This window comes from Lepisosteus oculatus, chromosome 18, assembly GCF_040954835.1.
Source record: "Lepisosteus oculatus isolate fLepOcu1 chromosome 18, fLepOcu1.hap2, whole genome shotgun sequence".
Lineage (NCBI taxonomy): Eukaryota > Metazoa > Chordata > Actinopteri > Semionotiformes > Lepisosteidae > Lepisosteus > Lepisosteus oculatus.
In genome coordinates, this window is record NC_090713.1 from 14,916,598 (window position 1) to 14,938,086 (window position 21,489).

Sequence of the window (21,489 nt, forward strand, 5' to 3'; positions counted from 1 at the left end):
ATGTAATAACATCAGAGTTAATATATATCACATACATTCATTCTAATTATATCATATCTCATAATATATATATATATGTCAACTATAAAGTGTCAAGTAATAGGTTTATTCCATGCTGAAAAAAAGAAGAAAGAGAACACAACGTTTCGGCCGTGGAGCCTTCTATAAACTATAAAGTGTTGTTATCAACCTTGTAGGTTATGTCAGTCTCAAGCAGTTAAATCATATTTTTCTGACATATATGTAAATATGCTTTAGCTATCATGAACCATCAAACATGTGTCAAGATAATTTGGGGCATTCATACGATTTTTGTTTGCATCTGAACTCTCTGAAGTTCTTATCATGGAAAGGTGATCTATTTTGAAGGACTTTGGAAATATGTAATATCGTGGCTGGGAATCTTCCATGATGTTCCGTTTCTTGTTTAAGATGCAGACCAGAAGCTTAGGGACCACATTTCAGGTGGGTTTTAATAGGACTTTAGGGATATGACTGCCCGTTGTGTGGTGATTCATAAGACTATTACTATTTGATGACTGGCAAGTGTTGTGGGGTGCTGTGTCTTTTTTCCTTTAGTGCCTTCTCCTTAGTGTTCTGTCTGTCCCTCTATTCAAGGTGTGGGCCAGACTGCACACATCCATTCTGACTGTGTGGTAATTGATGAGCATCTAGGCACACTGTGTGATTCTTTATGTGAAGAAGTTTCTGCTGTGCTAATTGTACTAATAGAGATACATTTTAAATCATTTTCAATCAGAGCAATCCAATTGATCATTATGATATCAATGATGTGTTTTCAGATTATTATCAGACTATGTTAATTAGCAGATTCTATTGGAATATCCCTAACTACCAAACTTTTATTAACTTTTTATTTTTGATTTTGTTTTTGCTACAAAATACTAGTTTCTGAATACCCTTCCACTCACCAGATATTCTATAAATACCAGTGTCTCGCATCTGAATCATAGTTATTATTTTTAATAAAAGGTCCATCTTACTTTGTAATCTCCTCATACAATGTTTCTGACAGCACATTCTGATTATTTTAATTTTTTAATTTATATCGTAATACCTGTTTAATTTGTCTCCTGTTGATTCCATTTTCTGTGAGCTTTTCGGATGATCATGTTCTTTCTACATTGAAAGAGGAGTACCAGAAGCATTCTAATACTTTTCTAATCATCTTTGTGTGCCTTGAGCAAGCAGAAAGGGCACAGGAATGTAGCTGAAGAGGCCTCTGTCTTTAGCTCCATGCTGTGATCTCAGCCACAGAGTGATCCAGTGCTCTTTGTGTGTGGGGAAGTGAGGGAGATGAGTTTGTCTTTCGCAGGATAGTGATGACCCGGTACTCTCCATGGTGGATGTTTGCCAAAGGTGGCTGGATGTCTAGCAGAGAGTCATCTAGACATGATCATAAGGTCCAAGGCCACTGTTCATCACCCAAAGGAAGATCCACTAATGTGAGATCTGTAGGGTGGTACCAGAACTTAACCTCACAGCATCTCAGCCAATCACCAGCTGTGATGTACAGTGTTTTGTCCAAGATATTCTTTTTGCAACAGAAGAAATCTTTTGTTCATGAACCAACTTTTATTTTTGCTGTCTATGTTTGCTGTTTAAGACTGTTGGACTCTTTCTTTTGTTAACATGTTGGATGTCCGAATATATTCAAAAATAAATTGTAGCTGGGACAAACCAAGTTCTCTCACCTGTACCTTGGGCCAGAACCAGGAAATCAAACGGTGTACAAACTTTGTTTTTAAAGACTAAAGTTCAGCAAGACGTGGTTATTCACAGATGAACCCAGCTACCTGTCTGACTGCGTTTACACAGTAACCGGCCAGACTGGTAAAACTAGCCAACTCCACAGTGCCCCCGCTGCTGGGAATATGGACCTTGGTGTGAGTGTGTGAGTGTTTGTGTATCTGTCTGCCCCACAGCTTCACTCTTAAAATGATTTAAATGAGAAATAGAATAATCACAGTTCCTTGAATAATGTAACTGTGTTAAATGATCTCTTACAGTAGTGTAATAAACTTGTAAGTGCACCTGCAGTAGGTCCCAGCTGCAACAGTGCAGTCGCTGTGCAGTCCTGCTGAGGGAGGTTTTTGTATGGCTGTGTAACACTGTGTGAACAGATCTTTACTGTTGATGTAGTGGAAACTCTGACAGTAATAATCTGCTGCATCTTCAGCCTGGACTCCTGTGATTGTCAGAGTAAAGTCAGTCCCAGATCCACTGCCACTGAAACGCTCTGGGATCCCTGTCTGACGGGTAGATGCGTAATAGATCAATAGTTTAGGAGCTTCTCCAGCTTTCTGTTGGTACCAGTGTAGGCAGTGCTTAGAGTTAGAAACATACACTGCAGGACTGGTCTTACAGCTCACAGTGACTGTCTGTCCAGAGAGAATAGATGTCACTGATGGAGTCTGAGTCACAGTAACCTGTCCACTGGATTCTGTAAACAAGACAAAACACAGGGAATTTAATTTCTTTTAGCTATTTTACTCTTTTCTGTAAAGCTTGTTTACATAATATGCTAACAGCTATATACTCCACAAACCATAAAATATATTAAAGTCAACACCTAGCCAATAATTAATTATAATGCACACTTTTTACAGATTTGTAAATATATTTGCCTCTGAAAATAAATTTGCTACACTTCTGTTGAAGTTCTTTAAATTTTAGATTTATTCTAAATTTATCCAGTTCTTTAAACTTTAACTTTTAAAGGTTAATGTTGTAAAATTAATGTTAATAATATAAATATAATAAAATTAGAGAAGTATTTTCTTTAATCCTCACCTTGAGCAAAGAGCCCCAGTGTCCCCAGTAGTATAATCAGAGGCATCATTATCCTGTGTGTGTCAGTGGCTCTGAAAGGGCTGAACAGTGACTGATCCACACTTCAGTCTTAAAGTCTTAAAGTGTCTTAAAGTGTTTGGAGCACTGAGGCGGCACAGGTATGCAAAGTTCCTTCCTGTATGCAAATACTTTCACAGAGAGAAAAGGCCTGAGCTGAGAGAACAGCCTGGACTCCAGTGATTATCAGTGTAAAGGCTGTTCCAGACTCACCACCAGTGAATCAATCAGGAAACCCAGACAGATGGGCTGCATGCAATATGGATTCTACTCTAGTCCGTAGAGATATCTACACAATTCACACTATCTGACCCTAACCACACTTGATACCCAATCTTTTTTTTAAATGCTTTCTTCTGTTTCTCTCATTTAATCTTAATTCTGAATCTGTCACGATCGCTACTCCTCCTCTTAAGGGCGCTCCAGCCCTTCCTCGTTCCGTCCCATTCCCCACACCTGTTTCTTATTCCAGCCCCTCTTTAGTTCTACCTTTAAAGCCATACGCAGGCGATTGCTCAGGGCTTCTTATTGAATCCAGTTTCGTGAGAGCCCGGGGTCCTGCTGCGTCTGGCTCCGTTATGGTTTTAGTTTCCTGTTCCTGATTCCCTGTCCCGCCGGTCCCGACGGTCCCGACCCGGTTCTGGTTTTTAGTTTCTTTGGGATGGATACCCTGGTCTTGGACTTCGCCTCCCGTTTTGGATTCCCCTTTTGGATTTATGCTTGGATTGTTAGCCCCGGACTCACTTCCCCTGGACACCTGCTCACCTTGGACACGCCCCCCTGTCCCCTGACCGACTCCTGCATGATATGTTTCCCTACAGAATCTTTATACACATGTGCCTCTTTTTTAATGAGTCAGCATCTCTGCAGGATAGAGTAGAATCCAATCTTCCCACAGTAATAATCTACATTTTCAGCCTGGACTCAGTTATTGTCAGTGTAAAGGCTGTTCCAGACCCACTGCCATTGAATCGCATCAAGAACCCCAGATTTATGGGTTGTAAGCAATATGGATTCTACTCAAGTCCATAGAGACTGTAGGTATGCAATGTGTTTAATTACAATCTAGATCCTGGAGATTGGTAGCAGGATGAACCGTCAGGTGGGAATGCAGGTGGAGGAGTTCCCCAGGGTGTCAGCAAGGTAAGTGTAGGGAGCTCCAGCTGAGAGATGTGGAAAACCGGCTGATACTGTGCAGAAAGCAGGCTGATAGTTGAGGGGAAGGGCAGGTGGCAGAGCAGAGACACTCTGGGGTAAGACAGACAATGGAGCTGCTGAGCAGGAGCTGTCTGGTTGCTCAGTGAATAAGAATGGAAACTGCAGTAGGAAGAACAGCAGCTGAACAAGAAGCTGTGCACATACTGCCTGTGGAGAAAAAAAAAGTCTCCGCTAGTTCAATGCTATTATTACTATTCATTCTGAAATACCCTATGATATTTGGTGCAGCCTGGCTCCCCTCAGTTTGCTATTGCCCTTCTGCCCAAGACATTCAGACAACCTCAGCATGATCATTCACTGATGGACCTGATAACATCCTAATCAGTCCTCAGCTGTGATTTTGTACCTTAAAATATAGCCACCAACTCATTTCATTGGTAAACTCACTGGCTACACTTCTATCTCTGACTAACTTGGCAAATTGGACTTTACCAAGCACGTGACTGCAACAGTCCAGATCAGGACTTAACTTTTCTCCAAGACATACTGTAAGACCCAGACAGTGAGTCACTAAAGTAAAGAATTCTGCCTGAGATATTCTTCCTACAACACATGAAATCTTACAGTATATTTCGCAAACCAATTGTTAATTTTTGATTGATGAAACTGAGGCAGTTGGACTCTTTTTGTCAGCATTCTGAATATCCAGACAAACCTTTATTCAGTTAAGGGTTATAGCTGGGACAAATCAAGTTTATCCCACCTATCTTCCTTGAGGCTGTATCCAAATGGTTAACTGTGACCAGCATGTTTTAAGTGGGTTCTTTAAGGTATGCCTATAAGGAGCAGAGGATGAGACACAATCAGCTGAGCCCTTATTCCACTCAACATAGCTGGAATGGAGTGGAGTGTGGTGAGTTTGGTTAAAGCAGCATATGGCTCTGTGTGTTCAGACATACTGTACTGTAGCAGGACTGTAGGATTAAAGCTTAAAATGTAAGTTGCTATTATAAGACATCAGTTAACTTCTTCTTAATGTTCAGTGACACTGATGATTAACTCCCTCCTCAATTCCTGCACTTTGTACAGTATGTTGGGCTGGAGAGCAGCACATTGAACAGAACATCTCTGACTTCAGGAATTGACTCTGGGAGAGTTTGCCCTCTGGTTGCACCAAAGTGATTTTACTTTTCTGTGAAAAGAAATTGCGAAAACTGTGAAACAGTACACTGAATGTACAGTACTTTTCTAAACCAATATAATTTTCCATCTCCAGAACTCACTGACCTTGTGCAAAACCTGAAAACCGTCAGAGAGCCAAACATTCCCTTGTAGCACCAGTTGTGTTTCCTGCTTTTAAAGAGGTTATTTTTCTAAACACTACAATCCCCCTGAAGCACCTCAAATCCAGTACAGAACAGGCTCTTTGTGGGTCCTGGCAGGAAAATAGAGTATCATCCTGGTTTCTTACTAAATACAATCATATTAAAAATGATACATACTGGAGATCATCGAATTTGTAATAGGTTTCAGATCTGTACATGTTTTGGAGTTTCACTCTGATGCCTGAAATGCAACCAATTGGATCTGTAGAAGGAAAAACCTCTCTGGGTGTGTCTGATACCTTGTCTGTCTCCAAAGTGGTTCATAACGTGTCACTCCCACTGTGGGCATGTCTGATACCACATCACTCCCACCTAACTATTCATCTTCAATTAATCAACTAGTTGGAGCTGTTCAATCAGAATAAAAAGCTGACAAATTAAAAACAGGTCGTGTAAAGATCTGTGTGCTGACGCTGCACAACTGAAGTGTAAACAAGCAAGAATATCAATGAAGTTATGAAAATGCAATGGAGGAGCAGAGCTCAGCTGGAATGAAAACCAGCAGACTGTGTTCCTGCAGCCCCAGGGCTGGGAGCCACTGCTCTGGATTTATTTTCACGTCCAGGGAAATGTGAGAATGACTCTCAGTGAGACTCTGATCTCTGGAGGGACTCTGCCTGGGTGTAGAGACCTCCAGCCTATAGAGATCACTGTGCTTTGGAAAGAAGAGCCCAGAGGCCCTGCAGATTTTTTTAAAGCTCCATCTTAATACATGGAACAGCTTCGGCAGATGCTCTGTTGTTCACATGCCGGGCCGCCCTCACAGCAGACTTCCTGGACATCTAGATCCCTGCGTGGAGCAGGGCGGTGTGTTCCCCCACTAAGCAGACTCTCTGAAAGGGCATGAGCAGGTGATAATCCATCAGTTGGAAGGGTGTGAAGAGCACAAAGGCACCCAGGCTGAACTCATCCAGGCTCCACTACTTCACCAGCCTGCCTTCTTACAGAGAGCAGACGCCCTCGTTGTAGATGGCGGCCAGGTCCCTCAGCGCCAGCTCCTGGCAGGACTCGTCGTTCCTCCCCAGGAAGAACAGGGATTCGTGCGACCAGGTGTGAGACACCAGACCAACCCGACCCCGCTCTCGAGTGCTTTGCTCACGTAGTAGATAAAGATCGACAGGCGATCCGTGATGGATGTGCCCCCTCGGATCCCTTCCTTCTCCCAGAACCGCTCCTTGAAGAGCAGGAAGAGTTCACTCCAGCTGTGGTAGTGGACACTCCGCAGGGTCTCTTCCTTGTGCAGGGAGAGAGGGGGGTTAAATCTGATTTATATGAGGGTCCATAACTATGACATGGAATCAAGGCACAGAGAACAAGACCCAAGGGTGCAATGAGGCTGTTAAAGATGGAACTGTAACAGTGGTCTGTAGGTCACATGAACCCTAGAGCTGGAACAGGTCAGCTGGTGAGCAGCAGGCAGGAGCAGCAAACAGGCAAAGCACAGTCCAGAACTGAAGTCAGGAAACAATCACAGCTCGGAGCTGGAGAGACACAGCAAAGGAACAAGGAAATATCTGAATGTCAAGGTCTAGAGAAGCAGTCCAGGTACATAGCAAAGTTAAACTCAAGGAAAGTGTAAAGATCAAATTGAGACAAATTTGGTCAATAGTCCAAGGAGAAACTCAGATACAGCCAGGAACAAGGCAGTGGCTCAGAGATGAAGCTCTATACTGGAACCCAGAGCAGAACTCACTCAGACCTTAAACAGCCTGCTTCACTAGGAGACAGGGAGGACGTGGTGATCCACAGGTGAAGCCTGCTTCCTGTCTGACTGCATTACTATGGCAACCAGCTGACTGGTAGAACTGCCAGCTCCACAGCGCCCCCGCGAGGTCGGCAGGGACAACTGGTACATTGTACTAACAACCAGACCCAGACACCACAGTGTTCCTGAGCTGATAAAACTGCAGATTTCTTTAGTTTCTTCTAAAGTTTAAGAAATAAAAAGTATCCCAATCCAACTAACTCTAAAATAGACTAGTGGTGTTTCATTAGTACCAGGAGATATAATCTTACTCTTACAATGTATCTTTGAAGTATTCAACTGTAAACGGAAGAGGATAAAGACTTTATAGAAATATAAAAATTAAGGTTTTTCAAAACATTTTTTTCCCAAAAAAGCATTACAGTCTGGTATTGAGCTCACGTGTCATTCTGTGAGCAGTGTGATTAAAACTACAGTTTGTAGGAATGATTTCTTGAGTTATGGCATTGCTGCCTGGTTGCGCTGGGGCCCTGGATTCAATTCCCTGGGTGCTAACTGTGTGGAGTTTGCATGTTCTCCCTGTGTTTCGTAGGTTTCGTCTAGGTGCACTGGTCTCCTCCCACAGCCCGAGTTTCTGGCTACTGAGGAAATTGGCCCCACTGTGAGTGTGTGTGTTTGTGTCTGTCTGCCCCGCAATGGACTGGCTTCACATCCAGAGTGTATCCTGCCTTGTACCCTTTGCAATTAATGCAAGTAGTGAAGCATCATATTGTGTTCTGGATATATGTGTTACTTATGTTTTTCTTTCTCTTCCTGTGTCAATGTTTTTTTCTATCTTTATTATTTCAAACACAACAGGTGCAGGAAAATAAAACCCCTTGAATATCAGAGATGGCAGATGTAATCAATATCTCTCTCTCCTGCCGCACAGTCAAAATGATTCAAATGAGAAAAAAATTAATCACAGTTCTTTGAATACTTTAACTTTGTGAAAAGGTCTCTTCTAGTACTAAAATAAACATGTAAGTGCACCTGCAGTACTGTAGGTCTCAGCTGCAGCAGTGCAGTCACTGTACAGTGCTGCTGAGGGAGGTTTATGTATGGTTGTGTAACACTGTGTGAACACATAGGTACTGCTTGGATAGTGGAAACTCTGACAGTAATAATCTGCTGCATCTTCAGCCTGGACTCCTGTGATGGTCAGAGTGAAGTCAGTCCCAGATCCACTGCCACTGAAACGGTCTGGGATCCCAGTATAACGGGAAGATGCATAATAGATCAGGAGTTTAGGAGCTTCTCCATCTATCTGTTGGTACCAGGCTAGGTGGTTATTACCATATACTGCAGGACTGGTCTTACAGCTCACAGTGACTGTCTGTCCAGAGAGAACAGATTTCACTGCTGGAGTCTGAGTCACAGTAATCTGTCCACTGGATTCTGAAAACAAGACAAAACACAGGAAATGCAGGAATTCAAGAACTAGAATGCTTTAAGTTATTTTAGCTATTTTTACATTTCTATAAAGCTTGTACATAATACGCTAACAGCCACATCTTCCATCACAAATTAAAAATATATTTAAGACAACAACTAGCCAAGTATTAAATTGTACCCTGAACAAAGATGAGGAGAGTCCAGATGAAGATGGTGATGAAAGTCATTGTTGCTGTAGGTTCTGTTGCCATGAAGGGCAGCTCTCAGTCATGAAGTCTTTAACTCACAGGGCTATAAACACTCCCAGAGCACTGAAGCATGTGCTGCCAATGCAAAGTGTATCTTCTATGCAAATTGCCTTCCTGGCTTCAGCAGCACTTGTAGCCAGTCAGTGCTGGAAACACAGGCTTGGTGCTGTGTGTCATGACAGAGCAAGATGAGCAGTTTAGCATGAACGCTCCCAGGACAGCAGGACTGGACAGAGAGCAGCTTTATAAGGAGGAGAGGATGAGACACAAACAGCTCAGCCCTTATTCCACTCAACACAGCTGGAATGGAGTGGAGTGTGGAGAGTCTGGTTAAAGCAGCACTTGGCTCTGTGTGTTCAGACACAGCAGGGCTGAAGGATTGAAGTTCAGAATGTAAGTTGCCATTTTAAGACATAGTTTTTTTCTTAATGTTCAGTGACACAGGTGATTAAGTCCCTTCTCAATTCCAGCTCTTTGTGTGTGGGGCTGGAGAGCGAGATATTAACAGGACATCTCTGACTTCAGGGAAAGACCCTGAGGGACTGTGCCCTCTGGTGGCATGAAAGTGATTTGGTTTTCAATTAAAATACATTTATTGGAACCTCTCCACTACGAATACATACTTGTCTTTTCACCTGAAAATGCAACCTGAAAAGTCATTCCTATCCATTGTGTTTCAAAATGAAGTTTATGCCCCTCTTGAATCCTTAGATTTAATGATCATCTTAGCACCAGTTGAGTTCCTGTTTTATTTTTTTTTCCATGATGTTCCCCTTGAAGCAGCTCTAGGAGATAAACATGCTCTACGATTGTCCTGACATTAAAATAAATTATCACTCTGATTTCAGGCAAGATATAATCATATTAAAATAGAAAAAAAAGAGACATACCGTAGCTCCTCCAATCTCTATAAATGACTGCTACAGCATTTGAGAATTCAATTGCCTAGTAATGTCTTCGGCCCCTCTCTATAATATTTGCAGATTTCCATGAACATATCTACATTGTCACACCTGAAGAAGGCTCCAGGATCAGAATCGTTTTTATTTGCCAGTACGTATCAGGTACAGGAATTTGCCTTAGCACATTTGGAACCTGCTCACACCAAAATCACACAGGAGCATTAACATTACCGAAATATTTACACTGGACAATATACAAGAGATGGGGAGACACAGAAACACAATCACAGTATGTGCTCATATTACAGTACAGATGTGCAGAAATATGTAGACATTACAGTTATATATATGACACAGTGCATTTCACATTTTGCAGTACAGTGCTGCTGTAACAGAAGGAATAAGGTTAATGATCCCGAGATGAAGAAAAACAGATGAGTTTATTGCATGCAAGGAACAATAAAGCCGAAGTCTTGTTTCCCGCAAGAAACAACAAAACCGAAGTATTGTTCGATGTGCCGGTACAAACTTTTAGGTTATATAGTCCTTGCTTGCTGCTTCAGACGTCATTCGATGTTATGGTAAGAGGGGAGAGGGGGTCATGGTATTTGGCCAAATGGTCAGTTTAAGATTATGCCCCCAGTGGGTTCCTTGATCGCATCTGGAATCCTTATCAGTTAACCCCCTTTCCTGCCATAAACCCCTGTTGCTTAGAAGTCTAATTTTCAGGCAAAACTGACTTAAGTTATTAACCCTTATAACATCTTGTCTCTTACTTCAGTGCTAATGTACAAAAACAATACACATTATAGTATAAACAATTTCAGACCATATACTGTACAAGAGTACAATCTGAGGTGTAAGGTGCAACTGTGTAAACATATTGGAAGACACACCAGTTCTTAGGTGCAAAATGTGCAAGATGTATGAACCAAGTTGTCAATAATAATAGTTCAAGTTTTCCAGCTGGAGTGGGGGATTTACATGAGCAATGGCTTCATCAACTGCTTTGTCATTCACGTGCCGGACCACCCTCACGGCGGACTTCCTGCACGTCTCGTTCCACACATGGTGTTACAACCCCAGGTGTCTAGGGGTAAAAGGGTGTAACATTTAGGACAGTTTTTGGATGCAGATGGGTTCTGGTAAGTGACTTAGGAAGCGTGACAACAAGTGGGTGCAAAAGTGATTTATTTTAAGGTGAATAAGTGACTGGTACTGTACATAATAGGACACAATAACACACAGGGAGAGGGAACTAGAGCGGTGCCAAAGGAAAGAAAATAACAAACAAAATGGAGTTGGCTAAGAAAGTGAGGGAAAGTTGACCTAACTACAAAAGAAAACCCGAAACACTCGGTCTTTGGCATCTTCAAACACCCTAGCTAACCTTCACTGACTACCCAAAACAACCCATATTAAACTAATGTGACTAATACAAAAATCAACTCATGTGGGGAATGTACCCGACAACCCAAACTAACCCTATACACAAAAGTTCACACAAATACACAATTGAACTACGAATGCAAACGAGAGTAGACACAAATAACAGGGTATAAAAGAACACAGAGGTTGATACAATATGTCTGGACAAGGTAATGGCTAAATACAAGATAAACACCCAAACAAACGAAAGTACGAAGAGACGAATACAAACCAACAAAAGCTGAAGCTATACGAAAACAGAGAAACACACGAGGCGAAACGAAACCAAAGCTGAGCCAAGTGGGACCTAGGTCAAACAAAAGGGCCATTCATTCAGAAAACCTCCAAGTTATATACTAAATAAGCTGCACTCTGATTGGCCGAGAAGCTGATTGTTGATGACATCATACGGAAACAATGGTGTAATCATGGACCAATGGAGGAGGGAGAGCAATCAATGTCAGGAAGTGTGGAACATAGCAACAAAACACACATGGAACACACAATGGGACATACCGTAACACATGGGCAGGGCAGTATGTTCCTCCATGAAACAGAGCCTCTGAAAAGCCACGAGCATGTCCTGGTGATATTCCGTCAGCTGGAATGGCATGAAGAGCACAATGACACCCAGGCTGGACTCATCCAGGCTCCACTTCTTTACAAGCCTGCCTTCATACAGAGCGCAGACGCCCTCGCAATGGATGGCGGCCGGGTCGCTCAGCGCCAGCTCCTGGCAGGCCTTGTCGCTCCTCCACAGGAAGAACAGGGATTTGTCTGACCAGCTGTGAGACAGCAGACCAGCCCGACCCCGCATCTCGAATGTTTCCTCACGTAGTAGATAAAGCGCCACGGGCGATCCGTGACAGACTTGCCCCAGCGGATCCCTTCCTTCTCCAAAAACCGCTCCTTGAAGACCAGAAAGAGTTCAGTCCAGCTGTGGTAGTGGACGCTCTGCAGGGCCTCTCTCTTGCGCAGGAGCAGCGGGGGGTTAAATCTGACTTGTATGAGGGTCCCATAACTGTGACATGGAATCCGGGCAAAGAGAAACAAGACTTATGGGTGTAATGAGGCTGTTTAAGGTGGAACTGTAACCGTGGTCCAAACAAACAAATCCGAGGAAGTCCGTAGGGAGAAAACCGGGGAGAAGACCAAATGTCCAAAAGCCGTGAAATCCAGGAGGAGATGAAAACAAAAAAGCCGGAACGGGATCCGGTGCAAGGACAGGAAATAAAAAGGATTAACGGGACCAGGCGCTCCAAGTCCTGGAGTTGGCTGGTTCAGGATGCCGATAGGAGGCCTATACCCTCAAGCCGCGGATGTAGGGCAACTTGGTGGTAGGTGGGCCTCCGGGCTACGTGTTCCAATGCAGAGCCAGGAATGGAGTGAGTGTCTGGCTTTTGTAGGGAAGGGCTGGAACAGGGAGCAGGTTCACAAGATCAACTAAATTGTGAAAGAGCCGGTGCGCCCTTAAGGGGGAGGGATTACAATCGTGACAAGTGGCCTACAGTGGTAAGATGTCTGACTGCGTTTCCACAGCAACCAGAACTAGCCAACTCCACAGCGCCCCCGCGAGGACAGGAGAGACAACTGGTATATTGTACTAACAGCCAGACCCAGACATCACAGTGTTTCTGAGCTGATTAAACTGCAGGAGAATTTCTTAAGTTTCTTCTAAAGTTTAAGAAATAAAACTATCCGAATCCAACTATCTTTAAAACAGACCAGTGGTGTTTCATTAGTACCAAGAGATATAATCTTACACTTACAATGTATCTTTGAAGTATTCAACTGTAAACAGAGGAGGATTAAGACTTTAAAGAAATATAAAAAAATCCCAAAAAAGCGCTACAACCTGGTATTGAGCTCACGTGTCATTCTGTGAGTAGTGTGATTATAAATACAGTTTGTAGGAATGATTTCTTGAGTTCTGGTATTGCTGCCTGGCAGCGCTGGGGCCCTGGATTCAATTCCCTGGATGCTAACTGTGTGGAGTTTGCATGTTCTCCCTGTGTTTTGTGGGTTTCGTCCAGGTGCACTTGTCTCCTCCCACAGTCCAAAGGCATGCTGGTAGAATTACTGGCTACTGAGGAAATTGACCCCACTGTGAGTGGGTGTGTTTGTGTCTGTCTGCCCTGCAATGGACTGGCTTCACATCCAGAGTGTATCCTGCCTTTTGCACCCTTTGCGATTAATTCAAGTAGCGTAGCATCATATTGTATTCTGAATATATGTGTTACTTATGTTTTTCTTTCGCTTCCTGTATCTATGTCTTTGTTGTATCTTTATGATTTCAAACATGATACTTCTCAGGTGTAGGAAAATAAACCCCTTGGATATCAGAGATGGCACACATCAAGCCCCTCTCTGTCGCTGTCCAGGAGGTGGTGAAGGGTCACCTGCTACTCGTGCGAGTAGTTCTCAGGAAGAAAACCTTTGTTTTTATTAATGTTTATGCACCCACCGATGGCGGGGAGAGGGTCACCTTCTTCGGGGAGCTTGAGACTGCACTGGCGACCTGCCAGCCTGAAGAGCTGGTCTTCCTGGGGGGTGATTTTAACTGCGCAGAGAGCAGCACACTGGACACGAATCACGCAGAGCCACATGGCCCGTCGGCCAGGGAGCTGCGCAGGAAACTCGTCCAGTCTGACCTCATTGACATCTGGAGGAGATGTCATGGGGACACGAGGCAGTACACCTGGGCCAAGGTTAGGGGGAATACCCTCTCTCTGGCCAGGCTAGACCGATTCTACTGCCGTAAACATCATTACAGCATCGTCAAGCAGTGCTCCATCTGTCCAGTGGGCCTGTCGGACCACTGTCTCATTGTCTGCACAGTTGTTGTGCCATCAGCGAGGTCCTGCAGTGCCTACTGGCACTTTAATATCCAACTGCTTGACGATGCTCACTTCTGTGACTGCCTCGTGTTCTTCTGGCAGCAGTGGAGAAGTCAGAAAGCCCACTTTGTCTCCCTGAGGCAGTGGTGGGATATTGGCAAGGTGCAGATTCGCCAGTTCTGCCAGCAGTACACTGGAAGTGTCACGAGAGGTATCCTTGAGTCCATGAAGGCTCTGGAGAGAGACATTCTGGGGCTCCATCAGGCTCTGGAGTGTTGTACAGACAGGAGACTAATTGATGACCTCCACACCCAAAAAGAATCACTCATTGGCCTTCCGGACACAAAAGTACAAGGAGCTCTAATAAATTCTAGGGTTCAGAGTGCATCACAGGTAGACGCCCTGTAGAGATAGAGAAGAAACCAGGCCAGAGGCGGCAAATCCACTGCCTGCGCTCGGAGACAGAACAGGAGCTGCACGAGGCCCGGCAGATCCAGGAGAGGACCATGCAGTTCTACAAAGAGCTCTTCTCCAGAGAGGCTAGTGAGGACTCGGTCCGCACACACAGGTTCCTTGAAGACATTCCACAGGTCCCCGAAGAGGAGAGGGCAGGGCTGGAGAGGCCTCTCTCCCTGGAGGAGCTCTCCACTGCACTCAGTGGCTTGAGCAATGGCAAGACCCCTGGCCTCGATGGCCTGCCGGCCGAATTCTATCGTACCTTCTGGGCTGTGCTGGGACCTGACCTGCTCGATGTATATGTGGAAAGTCTGGAGCAGGGGGACCTGCCACTGAGCTGCAGGAGAGCTGTTGTCACCCTGCTACCTAAGAAAGGGGACCTGTGTGACATTAAGAACGGGAGACCTGTTGCCCTGCTGTGTGTGGATCATAAAATCCTGTCCAAGGCTCTGGCCAACAGGCTGAGAGTGGTGCTGGGGTCCGTGGTGCACTCCGACCAATCGTACTGCGTGCCCGGAAGGTCAATCTTTGATAACATATTTCTGATTCGAGATGTTTTGGCCACCTCCAGACTATTGGGTTTAGATACTGGTCTCATTTCGTTAGACCAGGAAAAGGCCTTTGATATGGTTGAACATCAGTATTTGTGGAGGACCATGAGGTCCTTCGGGTTCAGCCCCGTCTTTGTTGCCATGATTCAGGTGCTGTACAGTGACATCTTCAGTGTGCTTAAGGTCAACGGAGGGATGAGTGCTCCATTTCCAGTGCGGAGGGGAGTCAGGCAGGGCTGTGCACTCTCAGGAATGCTCTACTCCCTTGCCATTGAGCCTCTGCTACATCAGCTGCGCCGGGTCATCAGGGGCCTGTCCATCCCGGGCTGACATCATGGTCATGGTTGGAGGAGAACAGGATGTCAGGGCGCTACAGACAACTTTGAGTGATTTCCAGCAGCTATCATCAGCCAAAGTAAACTGGGCCAAGAGTAGCGCCCTACTCCTGGGGGAGTGGAGTGAGATGGGTCTCCCAGTCTTGCCAGAGAGGCTCAGCTGGACCAGAGGGGGACTCAAATACCTGGGGGTGCACCTGGGAGATGAGGCCAGCGTGAAAAAGAACTGGGAGGGGCTCCTCGAAAAAGTGAAAGGTCGTCTGGACCGCTGGCGCTGGCTGCTCCCCCAGATATCCTACAGAGGCTGGGTTCTGATTGTCAACACCCTGGTGGCTTCGATGTTGTGGCATCGCCTGGTGTGCCTGGAGCCACCAGCCGGACTGGTCGAGGAGCTACAGGCCACACTCCTCGACTTCTTCTGGGACGGACTGCACTGGCTGCGGAGGGGGCGTCCTCTATCTGCCCAGAGAGGACGGAGGACAAGGACTCATTGACATCCGGAGCCGGGTGGACGCCTTTTGCTTGCAGGCAGTGCAGAAGCTGCTGTTCGGCCCGGCCTCGCTGTCCTGGAGGGAGCTGACCTTCACCCTGCTGCGTCGAGCAGGACACCTCGGGCTCGACTGTGTGCTCTTCCTGATGGACACCAGCAGGGTTGACCTGTCTCCACTGCCGCCTTTCCAGTGCAGTCTCCTGGAGGCCTGGCGGCATCTGCGCGTACAGAGAGAAGAGGAGCGGCCTAGTCTATACTGGACACTCAGAGAACCGTTAATACACAAACCACGAATGGACATAGAACCGGGCCGCTCCTTGGACATTACCAGCAGACTGGTCCGCGCCACTGGACGTGGATCAGGGCTGCTGGCGCAGCGTGGAGTGGGTGTGTGACGTGCTGGAACTACACTCGCGGCGGTGTGTAGACAGGTTTCTTAGTCAGCTTCGCTCTGCTCTGCCTCTCGAGGAGATGCTGCTGGTCCAGGGTCTGTTTGAGGACCATTGCCTTCCAACCACACAGCCTCCTTTCCCTGGTCTGCTAGTGTCTCCTGCGCTCAGTCCCGGACCGACGGGATCTCTCCTTGAGCCCCTTGCTTCAGAGGAGAGGTCTCTAGCTGGTGTTGGGGGGAAATGTCTGTACAGACTAGTCGTAACATCTAGACACCAGGCCCAGCTGTCCACGCTCCCTGACACTCCCTGGAGGGCTCGTCTGGGAGTGCCGGATGACAGCCGGCCTGCCTGGGGTAGCCTCTACAGATTTTCGGTGCCGCCCGTTCCCTCAGTGACTTCACTCTGTTTCCGTGTTCAACACCATGTGAAACATGACTCACCTTCCAGGGGGAAACGCCTCGGAGACAGACGTTCGCATTGAAGGCGCCTCTCTGAGCAGCGCGCTCCAGTCCAGGAGCGCTGTGCCCGCGGCTGAGCCAATCGCCCAGGCTCATGCGCGCTCTTGGTCACAGAGGGACTGTGATTTTCTCGAGGGGGCAGAACGCGTTTTGTGGTCACTGACCCGAGTGATAGCAGCTGGGATTTATCTCTGGGAACGTGTGAAACCGGTCCTCGTCATCATTGGCGTCCTGCCTGCGGCTGCTCCTTCCTTGCTAGTATGAAACAGACTCGTCCATCCAACTGCCTGACACCACACGCAGGGTTCTGTCCTGCGAGAGACGACCTGAGCCAGCGGGACTTTCCGAACCAGCCGAACTCACAGCCTGACTGATGTACTATCGATTGCCTTTATTTAAACATCCCATTGAATATCCGTCATTTAGTGGTTTCTGTGAAGTTTATTATTAAAGTAACTGTGAAATTGTTATTTTTTTAATCAAAGTCAATCATTGTCAATACCAAAAAATTCCCAGCACAGATCCCATGGAAATTCTGTGTGTCCTGGTTTCTCTTCAGTCTGAATCGCCGTTTGAGATTTCTAACAGGCATCATCCCTGTACAAGCTCTGTGTTTTGGAACTTTAATTACAGGCCCGCTGATGCCCAATTCTCTGTCAGTTATGTTTTATTCAAATGGATTGAATTCCACCTATTTCAGTACACTATAAACTGATTCTGTTTAACGAGACACCTTTATTTACACCATTTCTCCTCAAAAGGCCAACAGCTCCCTGAGCTCTTAAAGCAGGGGCCTCACACTCAGTTCCTGAAGGGCACAGTGTCTTCTGGATTTTATTCCAACCTGAATAGTTGACTGAGACATATTTCTGTTATTTTATTAGGCATCAACAGGAGTTTTCTCACAGTCACATCATAAAAGGGACAGTCACCAAGTGAATGCCTCAATATCTGCAAATATATTACAGGTGGTGCAATTTATAGTGCAATTGAGGTGGCGCTGAGCACTGGTTTTAGAGGTTGTGCTACAAGAAACGAGGGTGGAGAAAGGTGAATGGGAATTCCATGAACTGCTCAAAGAACGACTCCACAAAACATGGCAGTAAAATGCTAAAGGACATATTTCCAACTCCACAATGAAACTGTTCTTATTTAAGCTCAGGCTTGTGGTGTGTGAGAGCCTTCAGCGACCCTGGGGTGTTGTGTGCCCAGGTCAGAGTTACAGAATGGGATCGCTCTTTGGTGGGTGTGTCAAATTGCAATGAATGCTGTACTGGTCTAACACATGTGAAATGTAATTGAAAGTCTGGTGTGCCTTCTCTTTTGTCGAGTCTGTCAGACCACGCTTTACCAGTGTTAAACAACTGTGGTTGATACAATGACATTCAAACCCACTGTGTTTGGTCTCCAGAACACGATATACATCAGGACACGTCATTCCTCACGCATTTTAACACAGACGATTGAAGATGTTGGGGATAACACTTGAAAACTGACGTATTTTACAGCTTCTTGGTTTTTCAAATCTGATCGTTTAGCTATGGCCCCTAGTTGCACGCCTTAGTTCAGAAGTATTCGTGTAGAGCAGACTAAAGGACAATCCTTGTGAGGGAGTAAGCGGGACTCTTTTGAATCCAGGGGCAGGCCAAGACAGCGAGAGGAAGAGAGGAATGAAATGCGTCACCCGCGCCAGTGGGAGCACATTCTACAAGCTTTCGTTTTCTCGGAAAACTCAAAGGTACACAGTAATTATGGAGAGAAAGGGGAATTACACCCGGGAGAGTACGAAACACAGAATACCTTCAGTAACAAAGTCCTCAACAATTGTGTTCGATTACATCAATATTTATTTGAGATTTCAACTTTCCAAGTGCTAGAAACGGAGTAAATGTATACAACAAACCTTCTTCATCACCACCTGAAACAGAATCATAGTACAGTAAGTGATCACAAATCCCTCCGGAAAAAAAATCAGAAGAATATGTCTTTTCAACTACAAATGCGCACAAAATTCCTCAATAAAGAAAAAGAAACTAAAAAGCAGTGAGCTTCCCGTTAATAAAAAATACTAAAGATTGTACAAATAATCTACGAAGAACATACGAAAAAGACAGTCAATTTCAAATGAATTGAACTGAAAAACAATGATCGCTGCTCGGGTCCTCGGTTCGAGAGCGAATCGAGTGCTTTGGTTTTTAAACTTTTCGGAAAGCGAGTGCAAATACTCAATTAGCGAGAAGCGCAGGCAGAAGTAGCCGCCCGTTCCCTCTGTGGCTTCACTCTGTTCCCATGTTCAAAACTTTGAGCTACATGACTCACTTTCCAGGGGGACCCGCCTCGCAGACAGTCGTTCACATTGAAGGCGCCTCTCTGAGCAGCGCGCTCCACTCCAGGGGCGCCGTGCTCGCGGCTGAGCCAATCGCCCAGGGCTCATGCGCGCTCTTGGTCACAGAGGGGCTGTGATTTTCTCGGGGAGGCGGAACGCGTTTTGTGGTCTCTGACCGGAGTGATAGCTGCTGGGGTTCATCTCTGGCAACGTGTGAAACCGGTCTTCCTCATAATTGGCGTCCTGCCTGCGGCTGCTCCTTCCTTGCCAGTATGAAACGGAGTCATCCATCCAGCTGCCCGACACCACGCAGGATTCTGTCCTGCGAGAGACGGCCTGAGCCAGGGGGACTTTCCGAACCGGCCGAGCTCACAGCCTGACTGATCTACCATCGATTGCCTTTACTTAAACATCCCATTGAATATCCGTCATTTAATGGTTTCTATGATGTTTATTATTAAAGTAACTGTGAAATTGTTCTTTTTTTATCGATGTTAATAATTTTCAATACCAAGAATTCCCAGCACAGATCCCAGGGAACTTCTGTGTCTCCTTGTTTCTCTTCAGTCTGAATCACTGTTTGAGATTTCTAACGGGCATCATCCCTGTACAAGCTCTGAGTTTCGGAACTTTAATTACAAGCCCGCTGATGCCCAATTCTCTGTCAGTTATGTTTTTATTCAAATGGATTGAATTCCACGTATTTCAGTACACTATAAACTGATTCTGTTTAGCGAGACACCTTTATTTACACCATTTCTCCTCAAAAGGCAACAGCTCCCTGAGTTCTTAAAGCAGAGGCCTCACACTCAGTTCCTGAAGGGTACAGTGTCTTCTGGATTTTATTCCAACCTAAATAGTTGACTAAAACATATTTCTGTTACTTTATGAGGCATCAACAGGAGTTTTCTTACAGTCACATCCTAGAAGGGACAGTCACCACCTGAATGCCTCAATATCTGAAATTATATCACAGGTGGTGCAATTTATAGTGCAATTGAGGTGTCGCTGAGCGCTGGTTTTAGAGGTTGTGCTACAAGAAACGAGGGTGGAGAAAGGTGAAAGGGAATTCCATGAACTGCTCCAAGAACGACTCCACCAAACATTGCAGTAAAATGCTAAAGGACATATTTCCAACTGCACAATGAAACCGTTCTTATTTAAGCTCAGGCTTGTGGTGTGTGAGAGCCTTCAGCGACCCTGGGGTGTTGTGTGCCCAGGTTAGAGTTTCAGAATGGGATTGCTCTTCGGTGGGTGTGTGAAATCGCAATGAATGGTGGACTGGTCTAACACATGTGAAATGTAATTGAAAGTCTGGTGCGCCTTCTCTTTTGTTGAGTCTGTCAGACCACGCTTTACCAGTGTTAAATAACCTTGGTGGATACAATGACATTGAAACCCACTGTGTTTGGGCTCCAGAACACGATATACATCAGGACACGTCATTCCTCACGCATTTTAACACAGTCGATTGAAGATGTTGGGGATAACACTTGAAAACTGACATATTTTACAGCCTCTTAGTTTTTCAAATCTGATCGTTTAGCTATGGCCCCTAGTTGCACGCCTTAGTTCAGAAGTATTCGTGTAGATCAGACTAAAGGACAATCCTACTGAGGGAGTAAGCGGGACCCTTTTGAATCCAGGGGCAGGCCAAGACAGCGAGAGGAAGAGAGGAATGAAATGCGTCACCCGCGCCAGTGGGAGCACATTCTACAAGCTTTCTCGGAAAACTCAAAGATACACAGTAATTATGGAGAGAAAGAGGAATTACACCCGGGAGACGAAACACACAATACCTGCAGTAATAAAATCCTCAACACTTGTGTTCAATTACATCAATATTTATTTGAGATTTCAACTTTCCAAGTGCGAGAAATGGAGTAAATGAACACAACAAACCTTCTTCATCACCACCTGAAACAGAATCATAGTACAGTAAGTGATCCCAAATCCTTCCGGAAAAAAAAAATCAGAAGAATATGTCTTTTCAACTACAAATGCGCACAAAATTCCTCCATAAAGAAAAAAAAAAACAATGAGCATCCCGTTAATAAAAAAATACTAAAGATTGTACCATTAATCTACGAAGAACATACGAAAAAGATACTAAATTCCAAACGAATTGAACTGAAAAACAATGATCGCTGCTCGGGTCCTTGGTTCGAGAGCGAATCGAGTGCGGTGGTTTCTAAACTTTTCCGAAAGCAAGTGCAAATACTCAGTTAGCGAGAAGCGCAGACAGAAGTAGCCGCCGTTCCCTCTGTGACTTTACTCTGTTTCCGTGTTCAACACTATGAGCAACGACTCACTTTCCAGGGGGGACCCGCCTCGGAGACATTGGTGTCCTGCCTGAGGCTGCTCCTTCCTTGCCAGTTTAAAACAGACTCGTCCATCCAGCTGCCCGACACCACGCAGGTTCTGTCCTGCGAGAAACGACCTGAGCCAGCGGGACTTTCAGAACCTGCCGAGCTCACAGCCTGACTGATGTACCATGATGCCTTTAAATAAAC

General features: G+C 45.3%; 1 protein-coding gene and 1 gene segment (V, D, J or C); one reads left to right on the forward strand and one right to left on the reverse strand.

Moving 5' to 3' along the window:
• The window catches only part of LOC138223909 (uncharacterized), a 235,954-nt gene that overhangs the window by 155,090 nt on the left and 59,375 nt on the right, over positions 1 to 21,489 (forward strand). The window lies entirely within an intron of this gene.
• On the reverse strand, positions 2,025 to 8,806 carry LOC138223958 (immunoglobulin kappa variable 3-15-like). The segment is given in 3 exon segments: positions 2,025 to 2,348; positions 8,441 to 8,556; positions 8,732 to 8,806. Coding segments are annotated over 3 exon segments (513 nt in total).